Source organism: Vicia villosa, unplaced genomic scaffold (assembly GCF_029867415.1).
Source record: "Vicia villosa cultivar HV-30 ecotype Madison, WI unplaced genomic scaffold, Vvil1.0 ctg.002629F_1_1, whole genome shotgun sequence".
NCBI classification, from domain to species: Eukaryota; Viridiplantae; Streptophyta; class Magnoliopsida; order Fabales; family Fabaceae; genus Vicia; species Vicia villosa.
Window position 1 is genome coordinate 162,668 of NW_026705989.1, and position 13,887 is coordinate 176,554.

Here is a 13,887-nt window from a genome sequence, read left to right on the forward strand (position 1 = left end):
TGCTCAACATCAACTACATGTTTGATAAGTTTTTCAATCCATGTTTTTTTCACATTTGATTTTTTTATACATGCATTAAGAAATATAAACTTTTGGTTACGTAATATACATCAATACATAGGTATTTATATTCGTTGTTAGGAATTATAACTTAGCCATGCGTGGTTTCATTTTTTATTTTCCTGTGTTTCTGTCATTTTCGCTTTTCTGAGTTGAAGGTAACTACGAAAATTCACTTCCGTATTGTTTAGGAATTGGATTTTCAACGAATATAGAAGTGCATTTTTATATTTTGACTGTCTGCATTGTTTAGTTTGATTTTGAATGTCACTCATATGGGTTTGATTTTTTCTATTTTGTTTAAATTGTCTAGTTTAATTATAAAAAACATGAATGACAACCAAGATCGACTAAGGCTCGGTAGAGTATCCCAGCATGCATCTGTTTGCAAGAAAAGAGTCTGGCCCTCACGACTAGGGGTAGGAATATGTCAGGCCGACTAACAGGGACCTACGGTCCAGCCTACATAAGTCTAGGCCAGATCAGGCTTTTTATATAAATAGAAAAGGCATAGGCTTTTTTATAAGCCAATTTAGCTAAAAAGGTTAGGCCACATGCCATATAAAAAGCCTTTAAGCTTATGAGGTCGGCCTACTTCAATAAATATGAATAATTTTATTATTATTATTATATTGTATTTTGTACTTTGAATTAAAACATAAAAATAAATCTTAATTATCTTAAAGAAATTATGAAAATAAGATGAAAAAATATCTTATGAACAATTTCATGTGTTGTGATAAATTCTTTCAAACAAATAGTATTACCAAATTTATACTACTAGGTAAAGTCAGATAAGTCAATGCAAACAAACGTTTAATCTCATTAATCTTTTAATTGGTTAGTCTATATAAAATTTAATTGAATGACTTATTTACAAATGTTCAAATGAAATAAGCTTTTAAGTAGGCTAATAGGTAAATCAGGCCTTCAAAAAGGCCAGACTTAGGCAAAAAAATAAGCTTATGATAAATTACAGGCCAGACTTAGGCTTTAAATTTTTTAGCAGGCCAGACTCAGGCTTGACAAAGGCTAGCTCGACCCGGCTTATTCCCACCCCTACTCGCGACCACTAGTCGATGTCAATACATTTGATGCGAATGCGTCAACTTTTAGGATTCAAGTGTCTCTAGCTCGTCTTCCCAAAGACATATGTCACCTGCTGGTGTCTCAGAAGCCCCACTGATCCAGGTTGATACACATGCCTCCGGTTCAGCTGTATTTTTTGAGATTTGTACGACACATCACTATTGCCATCATGTTGTCAAGCACGTGTGGGAGGGAGAAATAAAGTTTATTATATTTATTATTTGAAACACATTGAGGATGTCCGTATGACACATCATTACACCCATGATGTCAAGCACATGTGTGTGTGTGTGTGTGTGTGTGTCAAGCACGTGTGGGGGGGAGAAATAAAGTTTATTATATTTATTATTTGAAACACATTGAGGATGTCCGTATGACACATCATTACACCCATGATGTCAAGCACATGTGTGTGTGTGGGGGGGGGGGGGGGGGGTTGTTAAAACACCTACATAATATTCAAACATTTTGACGATGATGTATTTTTTTGCAATATCATGATGCTTTATAATACATCAACCATAGTAAAAAGATTGCAAGACTACAACAACTTGAGGAGCAATAGTTTCATGATGACATGCATCTATCTAGGTTGCGAGATTTATGCATAACTAATTATACTACTATCAATTATGGTATGTTGTTAATATTCGTTGAGAGATAACACTCTTGAGACGTCGTCTTTTCATCTTCCATGTGGTGACATGTTTATCACACTAGATGATGTCTCACGCCTGCCATATCTTTCAATCAAAGGAAGATTATTAGATCACTCCATAATGACCAAACATGATGCACTAGAAATGATGAACTATTTGGGTCATAAGGGACTTGAACCAGAGGATGCCCCAAAGAAAATGATGATACTAGAGAATGTCATGCTAAATTTACATTTTTGGAGGAAGTGTACAAAAACCACCTAACTGCGAGAGTGGGTGATGATGCACAAGGGTTGATGATGCATATGTTATTATCATTAGTATAAAATAAGTGATGATGCATATGTTATTATCGTTAGTGTAAAATAAGGTTACATCAATTGCACACCTCTATTGAACTATTGAACTGGCATTATTTTGTTCATGCTCAAGACGAAATACAAAGCAAATTTTAAATATTATAGAAAACTAAACAATTGATTGATGGTGTAATTTCCCTCCCACTTGTTTCTTACCAAACGTAAATAAGATCAGCAGAAACTTTGACCCTAGTTGCCTCAAATTAAGACATCTATATACGCTGCATAAAATATAATCAAAAGCATAACCACGGTTACAAATATCTAATTAAGGCAGGAAAAATGTAAAGCGAAAATTGGAAAGCTTAACTAAATTATACAACAAACACTAGTAGAGCTTTTGAACCCTGCATGTCATCTCATTTATACCAACTGCATTGACCTGTTAAAAAGCACAAGCAAAATCAACAAGAGTTGTGATGAAAATTGTGAAGCAACTGCTATCAGCATCAACAAACAAATCAGCTTGTCAATTCCTCAAAAACAATTAGAAAAACTACTTTGTTACACCCTCATGTTCTTTATAACCATATTATAGGTACGAAATATTCACCGTTGTTTAGTATTAACTATAAAACTTGTTGAAGAATAAAGGGGAAAGAGGTACTTCACCTGCTAACTAATGTCTTTGCAATGCTTCTAGCACTCTCTAAAAGTTGAAAGCTTTTCGCATTGTCATCATCTAGTATTGCAGCTTTTAAGTTTGAATAGAATTCCTTAAATGCACTGTCAAAGTCTTGACGTGGACAATCATGTGGTTCTTGCTCTTGATCAATAACAGGTGCTTCCAACAACAACTCATTTCCTGATCTACCATGTAATCTACTGTTTACTAGTGATTCTAGTTCAGAAGCCATGACAATACCTCGCCTAATGCAATATGGTGGTAACTGAAAAGCGTGATGTTTACAATCAATATTAAATGAGACTCAATATACTAGAAAATTCAACGATTATATCATTATCGATTTTCTCATGCTATATGAAAAAACTTAACGGCTCTTGATATATAAATCAAAGGAAGTAACATATGATGACGTGAATTTACCTGTGCAAGATGGGCAACCTTAAAACCAAAACTCCTCTCCGAAACACCAGGTATGAGCTTATATAAATAAGTGACATCTTCATGATCGTTGGAGTTTTTACTTGAATCATCGTTTGCGGTCATATGTGACATGTGATATGCTGCTACAGAGCCTGGAAATTCAGTTTCTAGACTGGCAATCTTTGGATAATGAGTGACAAAGAGGACCAAGCTTTTCTTCTGCTTAAGAAGATAATGTAATGTCGCATAAGCAATGGCCATGCCATCATGTGTACTTGTACCTCTCCCAAGCTCATCGAGTATAACCAGTGAACGTTCTGTACATCTATGAAGTATATGTGAAGTCTCGCTCAATTCTTCTAGGAAAGTGCTTCTCCCTAACTGAATACTGTCAGAAGCACCCATCCGAGTGTAGATCCCATCAAGGACATGTAATTTTGCTGATGATGCTGGAACATAGGAGCCAACCTAGAGAGATAAGGGAATGTTTCAATAAAGCAACGGCCATAAGGGACAACATTGTCAAGGAGAAGCAGTATGTTAATATTTTGGAGGTGGAAATAATTCGACAACTTTGATAGTATGAGAGACGATAATTTGAAAGAAAAAACTAGCTCAATTTCAAGACATTCAATATATAAAAAACCATTCCCAAAAAGGATAATTTCCCTTCTGTCAAAGCAGAAAAGTAGCAGACAGTGCATTGACCTACCTGAGCCATGAGAGTAATTAGAGCCACTTGGCGAACATAGCAACTTTTCCCTCCCATATTGGGTCCAGTGACAATCTGACAATACTCTCTGTCAGCGTGCAATTTTGTATCGTTTGGGACAAAATTATTTTGCAAGGTGGTCTCCAAAACCTAGTGAGAAATGACTTATCATAATGAGTTTTTCAAAACCAATCAGTGAGAAAATTGAATCAACTTAGCCAAAGTCAAAAGCACAGCAGCCCCAAATTAAGTCTTATTTAGTGAGAAATGGCATGCACTAAATACACAAATTATGACAGGCATTTGCATTACGCAGCTCAAATACATTCAAGTAAACACCAATGTGAATTACACAAAATTTCAAACCATCAAATTCATACCGGATGTCTACCAGAGCAAAATTGTATCTGAACAGGCTCATCATCATCTACAAAACCAGGGCGGACATAACCCTACCACAGTAAATAGAGAACTGTGTTACAAAATGCGACAAATGATTGTAGGCACTAAATAAATCCTTTAAGAACAACAAACCTTATTTCTTGAAAGAGTGGCGAGTGAATGCAGACAATCTAAAGCAGCTAGTGCTTGAACAGAAGCTTGGAACTCAGCATAATGTTTACTGAAGTCCCTCAGAAAGCTGTCCCATGCAGCTCGGCAGGCAACAGTAAGCTTCTCTTTAGCTAATGATAACTCATCCAATGCTGTCACTACTTCAGGAGGGTGATACCGAATTGTTTTCTTTGTGCTATTTATCTTAACCCAATTTGAAGGAACTTTTACATCAGATGATAACTGCAGCCAAAATGAATAACAATATAACTTTTTTACAACCAACCATTAATTCTATTTAAACAAATGATTTTGGACTCAACTGTCAAATTAGAGTTCCTGACTAGTGAACAAGATGAAACAATAATTGGAATTAATTTTAAATTTCACTGTAGAAAGGAAAACAAAATTGAAACATTTGGTAATAACGTAATATTTAGAATCAATTAAACAATCAAGGACCAAACGGATATTGCCAACAGACAATAAACATTTCCCATCCATCCTTATTTCCCATGGAGCGTGGCAAAAAGAAGCACGGCTGCAACTTCTGTAAAACCAATACTTAAAGTTTCAGTGTCTCAGTCAAACTACCTCTATCAAGTGAGTTACACCAGAAACAGACATATATTCCAAATTTCGCATTCCAAGCCGTTTGCGGTACAAGCCAATCAACGAATTTAATTGTTCCAATTCCATCTGAAAAGCCTTTCGAGCTGTAAATACCTATTCATAGTCATATTTTTTACGTGGATCAGAATTAAAGCAGATAGTATAAAATGAAGCCCAAAAAAGAAACAAATTATTTAGTGTATTTTTCACACAGACAAACCTCTGGAAATTGTCCCTCAGTTGCAACGATCATATTTGTCAGATCTCCTTGATAAGCAGAGTCTTTATTTAAAGATGACAACATTTTTGCTGCTTTACCAATAACATTTGCAGAGGAAGCGGTTGAAATTAACTTCTTTAACAAACCAGAGTACAATTTATTATTATTATTATTATTATTATTATTATTATTATTATTATTATTATTGGTATCCCCCTCTCCTATGCTAAGTTGCTGAAGCCGTTTTCCAGCAGACAAAATAGCTTGAATAATGGAAATAAACTGTAAAAAGACAGCATGGTTGAAGCAATCAATAGCTAGAAGCTTTATGTCACATATAAAAAAACTCAAGTGAACTAATACCAATTTAATATAATATATAAACTTAAATGACTAAGTACGACTGTTCAGAAATAGCAATTCTCTTAACCATTGCACTTCACACTGCATTAAGACTCTAGTTCTCATTCTCAAACAGCAAAAACATTTTCACCAAAATAAATCATTTTATTACAGTTATTCACTTTCTTAACCCAGAAAAGTTAAAACACTCGCATCAAACGGTGGAAATCCAGACATGCACAATCAGGGAATCTTGTCATTAAGTGAATAGAATATGTTTAGCTCTATTTGTATCTCCCTCTCTAATGTAAAGATTAAAAGTGAACAGAAATCACAAGAAACATAGGACAGTTCATTAAATTCCATAATATAGTGAAATACATGAATATCCAACAAAAACTATTTATCACCTCAGATGGGGTAGCAGTGCAGTGGAAAATTCTTGTAATGCCACGTTGTATATCAGGTGCCCGGCCCAGGGCTTTCAAAACCAATGAAAGTATGTTCGCTAACTCAGGCTGCACAATCGTTACATCAGGATCTTCCTCAGAACATCCAAGATTCTTCATGCCATTACAAGTTCCCATGGACTCTGCGATTTCAGACACAGCATTAAGACGGGCAGAAATCGTGGTTTGATCACACAGTGGGTGTGTCACCTGATCATGCACATGAACAACAATTAAACAAAGAACTTTTTCGCCTGATAAAGAGAAGAAAATCGAGAATATAACAGTCAGTGATGGTATATCAGGAATGGAAGCATCCCATACCCAATGCCTAAGAAGCCTGGAACCAAATATAGTAAGAGTGTGATTCATAGTTTGTAGCAAGGAACCACTATCAGATCCATCGCTGTTATTTTGTAAGACCTGATAACATATGAAACATTCATTAGCAGCAAGAATCAGCAAGAGAATTTTAAGCACGCACGAGGAAGGAAAAACCAAACAGTACTAGCTTATATGACACAACGAAAAAGAATAGAAGTATACATGACGTTGTAACAAGCCAGCAAGAAGACAAGATACTTTACTACTATACTCTAACTACTTTCATATGAAACTATAAGAACTAATGCCTAAATCAAACAAGAAAATGTAGGTTTATACATACTGCAGTCACCAGCCAACAAGAAATCCTGACATTTAGTTACAATAATTTAATTATTTTATATTAAATGAATCTACAAGAACTAATACCTGAAGCAGAGAAAGGGCAATTAGGTGTATGATTAGATTGATTAACAGTGACATTTATCCATATACCACAACAATGCTAAAAAGCAAAAGTTGGTCCAATTCATGTTAAAGGACTAGTAATTAGTGGAGACTCTTGTGATGCGATGTTAATGAGGCCATTTTATTGGATATTCAAGGTTATCTTAGTTATGACTACCTTCCTTATAATCCTTGTACAAAACTTTATGTAGTTTATTTCCATCAGAAAATGATAATGTGAAGCATTTCCATCCACTAGGTAGACAGCACATATGATAGCTTATAATTGTCACACTTCCAAACAAAAACAAAAATTGCAACATCTATCGCCGAGGTGTAACGTATGCTTGTCTTTTTCTTTTATTTTTTGACATTAAGTATGTTTTGTCCTTACCACTCTCAAAAAACAAAAGGTAAGCTTATAATTACCTCCAGTTGTAGTAGTGCATTGGCTGAGAGAGTCATTTCAGTATTGTTTGCAAAGGGCCTTAAAGCACCTGAGCACAGAATTCTTTCAAAACCGAATCCCTTCAAATGGCGAATAGTTAAAGCTAGAGCTTCAACAGCCAAATCTGGAAGGTTCATGGCCTCCTATATAATTAAAAGAATGGAAAACAAAGTATGTTATCAAGAGAAATCGCAAAAAAAAGAAATGTATAGTTATAAACTGTAAAGTCAAAAAAATTATTGTAGGCATGTGATTTTTTGGGGGAAGAAAATTTTAACTATAATAAGACTTGAATTTTAAAATAAATATTTCAAAATTTAGCAGTTGATTGAATTATCATCATAAACTACAATCCACTACAACAACAATAACAACGTCCAATCCTTTTTGGAGTTGATTACATGGATCAAGTGGCTTATCAATTAAATTAGAAGAAACACCGTTTATCTCTAAATCTCTCGTAATGGTTCGACATAGTTTTCTTTGGTCTGCCTCTACCCCAGACTCTGACTAATGGAGTATCATCCATCTAGTCAAGTCTCCTTACCAATGCTTCTAGATACCAAGTTTTTACATGTCTTCTTCACACATTCTGATAGGACCCGCAAAATCAAGGTAACAAAAGTGTATATTATTGAATGGAAATAAATGGATGAGTTTAAGAGATCTACAATGGTGGCAAAACCGAAAAGGAAATGATAAACTAGAGTTCGTGACTTTTATTCCAAAGCAAAGCTCCTAACCAGAGATAACTCTCCTAACCAACTCTTAAAAATATTTTTGAATGCCTCTCAACTTCCTCTCCCTCTCTGACAACAGAAAATTTCTAAAATTAGGGAATATCCTAACTAACTCTCATTTCACTTTTACAGCCTTCTAGAATATGTCTATGTGTCTAGGTGTCCTATCAATGCCTCTTATAAACAACCTTGTCCTTAAGGTTGAGAGTAGTTTTGATTGACCTTGTTGTTTGGAGAAACATTAGCTTGTTTGAGAGAACCCACATATTACCGAACCTACTAAGAAAGATGAAGATGGACAGCAGCAGCTGCACCCATACACTTGAGCCTTGAGGACCTAATTCCACCACTCATTTGCCAATTGCAATTCCTTTCTTGATAGGTGTGGTTCCATAATTCAGAGAGTAACATCAACTTGCAGACTAACAATGGTCCCATGATAGTATTCAACCTGCAGTATTTCATATCACTTTGTATTCCCCAAATTTTTCCTCTATCATATACTCCCTCTAGCCTGATTTATAAGCAATTTTTTCAACTTTCACACATATTAAGAAGTACTATTTTATGTGAAAATTGAGTAGTATAGACAAAATAACCTCATCCAAGTGAAAGGCCATAGTTTGTGCACCTTTTTTACAAGAGCAGCGATCCAAAATCAGTATATTAACTGTGCACACATTCTTTCTTTTTTTTTCTTTCAAAACCAATACTTAATGAAATTTTACTATTTGTACACTCATCTGCAACGTTCACATCTGAAGCATTTCTGCATTTTATCCGCCAATCCTACCTTTGTATCCTTTTCACTTTGTATGATAGACCCAAGTTATTGAAACATGAGATTTTTGGTATTGTAGATTATCCAATTTCCACCTCTAAGAGACAATTTGTGCATATCTTACTAGACTTGTATTCTATATTCTGTTAAACTCCTACTTAAGCAAAAGTAAAACAGAACTTGACTCATAAACTACAATGCACTAAAATAACAAATTCCAATGAGATGCTTTAATATCATAAGACAGAATCTGACTAGTAGAATGATGCATACTCAAAATAACAAAATAATAATGAATTTAAGACTTGTTAAAGTTTGCAGTAAGGATACCGAGTTTTATAAATAATTAAATATCAGTAGTCGGTACCTTGACTTCCATCTGCTGAGTTTTATGCTCAGTCAATTCATTGCCTTGCATTGAATCTGATGAACTATCAACACACATGTTTTCATACAAGGTCATAACTTCAGCTAAAGCGCCTCCATCAGTGAAGCAATCTCGTGAGGCACGCTCCACACGAGCATTTGAGGAGGGTCCAGCAAAAGCTAATAATAACTAATAATACATCAAATCACAGTTGGATCTTAGGGTTAGCGAACTTATTTATAATAAACCAACTGAGCTTTTGAATCACTGTAAGTAAACTATCTAGTGTTTTAAGAAAACAGGTCTTCTTGTAAAGATTACACGATTTAACAAGAGGATAAAACTTCCGTCTTCATAAATAATAGGAACAGAAATTTTCTGAAAGATTAAGAAATAAGCTTTCCAAGCATTAAAATTTAAAACATTTCAACCGTCTTTAAAAGGCGATGTATTGAATTACAAGAAAACTGAGATTGAAAACTCATGTCGTGAGGACAAACATGCACAATGCATAAATGGTAAGAATAAATCCTGAAATCGGTAATATAAAAATACATGGGACCTCATGTTGGTCCTTCAATGATTTCAGACATCCATTTGTTCCAAACAAAACATCCATTTAAATTTTCTGGCAACTTTGTCCTCTGTAAAAATTTCATCTATTGTTTTCAAAATGCAAATGTGAATTAGAACGCCAACTATTTGAACCAAGATAAGGGAAGGGAACTGTATTGTATCAGCATCTTCCAAGCTAAATCAGAAATTCATACCAACTATATGAACTGTGAATGATGGTAAGGAATTTGTTTCGTATCATCATCTTCTAATCTTAACTTAAATTTTCCTATTTGACAATCAGAGTGTACTGTATTGTCCGTTCCTTTTAGGATTTTAAATATTAAAACTTGGGCTTTAAGCTTTACTGAGCAACAGTTAGCTAAAAAGGTGAGGAAAGATTGGTCAAGCCTTATAAGAACTAATTTGGCCACTCTCTAATCGACGTGGGATCTAAACACACCCCAGGACAGAAACACCTGGAGTGTTGACAATTGTCGGTGGCCCAATAACAAAGACCTTAACAATAAACATCTTGCAAGTGAATAATTTTCCTTTTCCTTTAACTGGAGAACAATAAATATTTCGTTAAAAAAAAACAAATTCAGTTATCTAAATGCTTACAAATTTAAAGATCCTCAGCCAACAAGTAATGACTGATGATAACATACATTATATTTCAACACCATCCTCTAAATTGTTCTATGATAGATACATCATCCATTGCAGTATCAAGCTTCAGCATTCCAACAATCAAAATCTTTTCAATTAGATTCTAGCAAGTAGCAACTACAATCAACTGTTCTATTTATAACTTACAGAAACAATATCACAATTCTTGAAATGTATGAACAAAAATAGAAAGACCTTGGCAAGAAAAACTACCTTCTCAGTTTGTTTAGAAAGAGGGTCCCCAAGAAGCAACTCAGCCGGAGACAAACTAACAACAACAGCCTCAAGTTCACTCCTCAAAAAATTATCATTAAACTCTCCGTAAACAACATCTCCAGTCGATATCTCCACACCAACAATCCCAATCCTCACATCAAAACCACCTTCCACACCACCCTTAGACTTTCTCTCCCCCGAAATGCTCTTCTCCACAACACACAGCAAGTAATTACTCACCGACCCACACTCATCTTCCCCACCTCCCAAATCCTGAGCCGCCTCCAACGTCGCCTTCGTATACAAAGCCGACAACCCTCTGCAAAACGGGCCACCCCGGTTCAAACCATGTGCCTTAATAGAAGCAGTCTCTGTCTGCTTAACAACACCAACTTTATACCCCGCACTCACAAGCCTCCTCACATGGACATGAAGTCGAACAGTTGGTATGCTAGCAGTTAAAAAATTATGATTCATATGAGCATATATACCTAAAACTCTAGCAGCAGTCTCGGCATCCTGGCCGAAAAACCTATACTTGTAACCAACTTCAATCATTAAAAGAACATCAGGGTATTTCGCTTTGAGTTCCACTACTTGTTCCTCCAAAGGAGTAAACTTTACCGGTTGGGAAGACGAAGGGAGATGTGGGTCAGGAGGAGAAGGTTCTAGAAGCTTTTGAAGGAAGCGTTGGTGAAGGGAGGGATTGGGTGGGGAGGGTACAGAGAGTTTGGGTTGTTTGTTGGGGGATGATGTTAGTTGAGAGATAAGGCGGCGTTTGGCTGGAGAGAAAGAGACGGTGGTGGAGATTTTGGGGGTGGAAGGAGTGGGACGAGGAGAGGGTGAGGGTGGAGGGGGGTCGGTGGTTGATGAAGGGGGTTTGGGTTTTGGGGCGAAGAAGCGGGAGATTACTTGTTGTTTTTGTTTTCCCATGGTTGTGGTGGTGGTCGGAGTTGCGACGGTGGTGGTGGGTTGTTGAGTTACGAAGATTTGGCGGGAATATGTTGGGAGAATTGCGCGGTGAAAAGAATTACTGTCGATTTATCGACTCGTTAGAAGTTAACATGGTGAAAATGAAACCCTTTTTTTTAACACAGATTCTTCTACACATACACATGAATGTAAAATGAAAAACCTCGGGGCTAAGGTTTATTGGAAGTTTTAATTATTTATTTTTATTAATTATTAATTATTGGATTTTGGACTTCTCTTTTCAAATATATAGTTTAGACTCGAATTATTTTCCATATCAAGAAGATTTAATCTGAAATAAATTTGTGTATTTTTAGCGATAGAAGTTGTCAAAATTAGATACTAAGACAATTTAGAAAATTTAATATATGTGTTCCAAGATTTAACGAGATTTATCTATGCGCTGGATGCATTAATCATCTTATGAATTTAGAAATATCTGATGCAGATTAAGAAGTTCATGGACTACAAAGTTGTATTTAAAAGAGAAAATCTGACCCAATGTTTAAGTAGAACTCTTTAGAATTTGTAAATTAGGGGTAGGGATGGGAATAGGCTAGGCTAGGCTTTATAAGGCCTGGGCCTGGCCTACGATAAATTTACAAGGCCTGAGCCTGGCCTATGGCCTACTATAGTCTCGTTTTTTCAGCCTGGCCTGGCCTTTTTAAAAGTCTGGCCTGGCCTGAAAGCCTATTTAAAAGCTTCTTTCTTATTAATGTTTTCAATTAATTCATATTACTTAAGAAGCCTTATAGGTCACGTATATATGAACATTTAGACTGACCTATTTAGTATATTTTCCTAATATATATGCATATATAGACCAATCTATTTAACACTTTTACTAATATATATGCATATATAGGCCAACCTATTTAGACTAATTTTAATATATATGAAAATATAGGCCGGCCTACAAGGCTTTATAGGCTTTCTTAATAGCTTAGGCCTGGTGTTTACCCAGAAAAATGGTAAACAAGCGCTAGTTTCCTTTTTAAAGGTTACTTTGCGGAGTCAACTAGAATACTCCAGGACTGATTGCTTTATTTTGTTATGTTATGTGTATCTGATTTGTATTAAATGTAAAATAATGACTTTAACGTAAAAGTAAGCACTGAAATTAAAGGCTTTAAAGTAAATCAAAGCAATAAAAAAGAAAGACAGTAAATGTGCACTGAAAGATAAAATGTAGTGTAAAATTATTGCATTTAATTAAACTGGTACGCATACGTACATTCCAAAGTTGCACTCGTTACTCATTGCGCAGAGATTTGAGTTTACTCGTGTGTATGTAGAAAATGCGGACCTCTAACTATTCCTATAAAACTTGCTTAAATAGAAAAATAAAATAACTACTACTAACGGTCGACTGGCTATCAGTCAACACGTGTCTTCGACATGCAAGATCTTCAACTGTGAGACTTCCACGCGTCCTGTGAGAACTGCCAGAAAAACTGCCTGGAACTGCCTCTTAACTTCTACTGCCTCTCGACCTCCACTTCAGTTTTTGCAGCCAAAAATCCTTAAGTCTTCGCATCCTTTTGGTTTGGTCGAACGCTGAAGCCTCTGATCATCTTTCTAGTCGAACAGCTTCGACTACTAAGCGTTATTTGGTCGAACCACTTCGACCCAAATGGCAATGTAATTATTTAATTGAGGCCCAATTACCAATTTAGGGCCTTCTCACCAAATTGAGGCCCAATTGCCAATTTTGGGCCTTAGTTGCCCATTTATTTAGTAAGTCGAAATCCTAGGGTAACAAATTGCCCCTCCAAGCGACCTCTTTCGACTGACTTTAGGAAAGAGAAAGATGTCGTTTCAGTTCTTTCTTGGGTTTCGACTTTTGTTAATTCCCATTACGCCATGATTACGTTTCATTTTCCCAGGCACTAATTATTACCTAAACGCTAGGTAATGGGCTATTAACTGCTTCCAGCTTGCTTGTTTATTAAATTTATGATAACTTTATTAGCAGCTTCGACCTGACCATTTGCCTGGGCATAATATGGAGTAGATGTTAGCAATTTAAACCCTGTTTCTGCTGCAAAAGCTTGCATTTTTTGACCAACAAAAATTGATCCTTGATCAGTAGTAATAGTTTATGGGATCCCATATCTGTAGATAATGTGTTTTTGTATGAAACTAATCACTGCTTCTTGATCAGCATTAACCAGTGGGATTGCTTCTATCCATTTAGTAAAATAATCTATTCCTACTAAAATGAATCTTTGTTGCTTAGAAGACGCAGGTTTGATTTCTCCTG

At 35.6% G+C, this 13,887-nt stretch overlaps 1 protein-coding gene across 3 annotated transcripts; it reads right to left on the reverse strand.

Annotated features, from left to right (window-relative positions):
* Positions 1-1,800: 1,800 nt before the first annotated feature.
* Positions 1,801-11,762, reverse strand: LOC131639425 (DNA mismatch repair protein MSH3-like). Of its 3 annotated transcripts, XM_058909922.1 has the most exons (14): positions 10,650-11,762; positions 9,210-9,398; positions 7,303-7,464; positions 6,427-6,525; positions 6,064-6,312; positions 5,312-5,593; positions 5,074-5,205; positions 4,462-4,722; positions 4,308-4,379; positions 3,928-4,077; positions 3,216-3,683; positions 2,780-3,057; positions 2,488-2,549; positions 1,801-2,388 (listed from the first exon to the last, which is right to left on the reverse strand). In XM_058909922.1, the coding sequence occupies exons 1-13, from the start codon at positions 11,583-11,585 to the stop codon at positions 2,531-2,533; spliced, it is 3,297 nt and encodes a 1,098-aa protein (XP_058765905.1). In that variant the 5' UTR covers positions 11,586-11,762; the 3' UTR covers positions 1,801-2,388; positions 2,488-2,530. The 3 variants fall into 3 exon arrangements, with proteins under 3 accessions (XP_058765905.1, XP_058765907.1, XP_058765904.1); XM_058909921.1 differs by having other exon boundaries at positions 1,820-2,549; XM_058909924.1 differs by lacking the exons at positions 5,074-5,205; positions 5,312-5,593 and having other exon boundaries at positions 1,801-2,549.
* Positions 11,763-13,887: the final 2,125 nt, after the last annotated feature.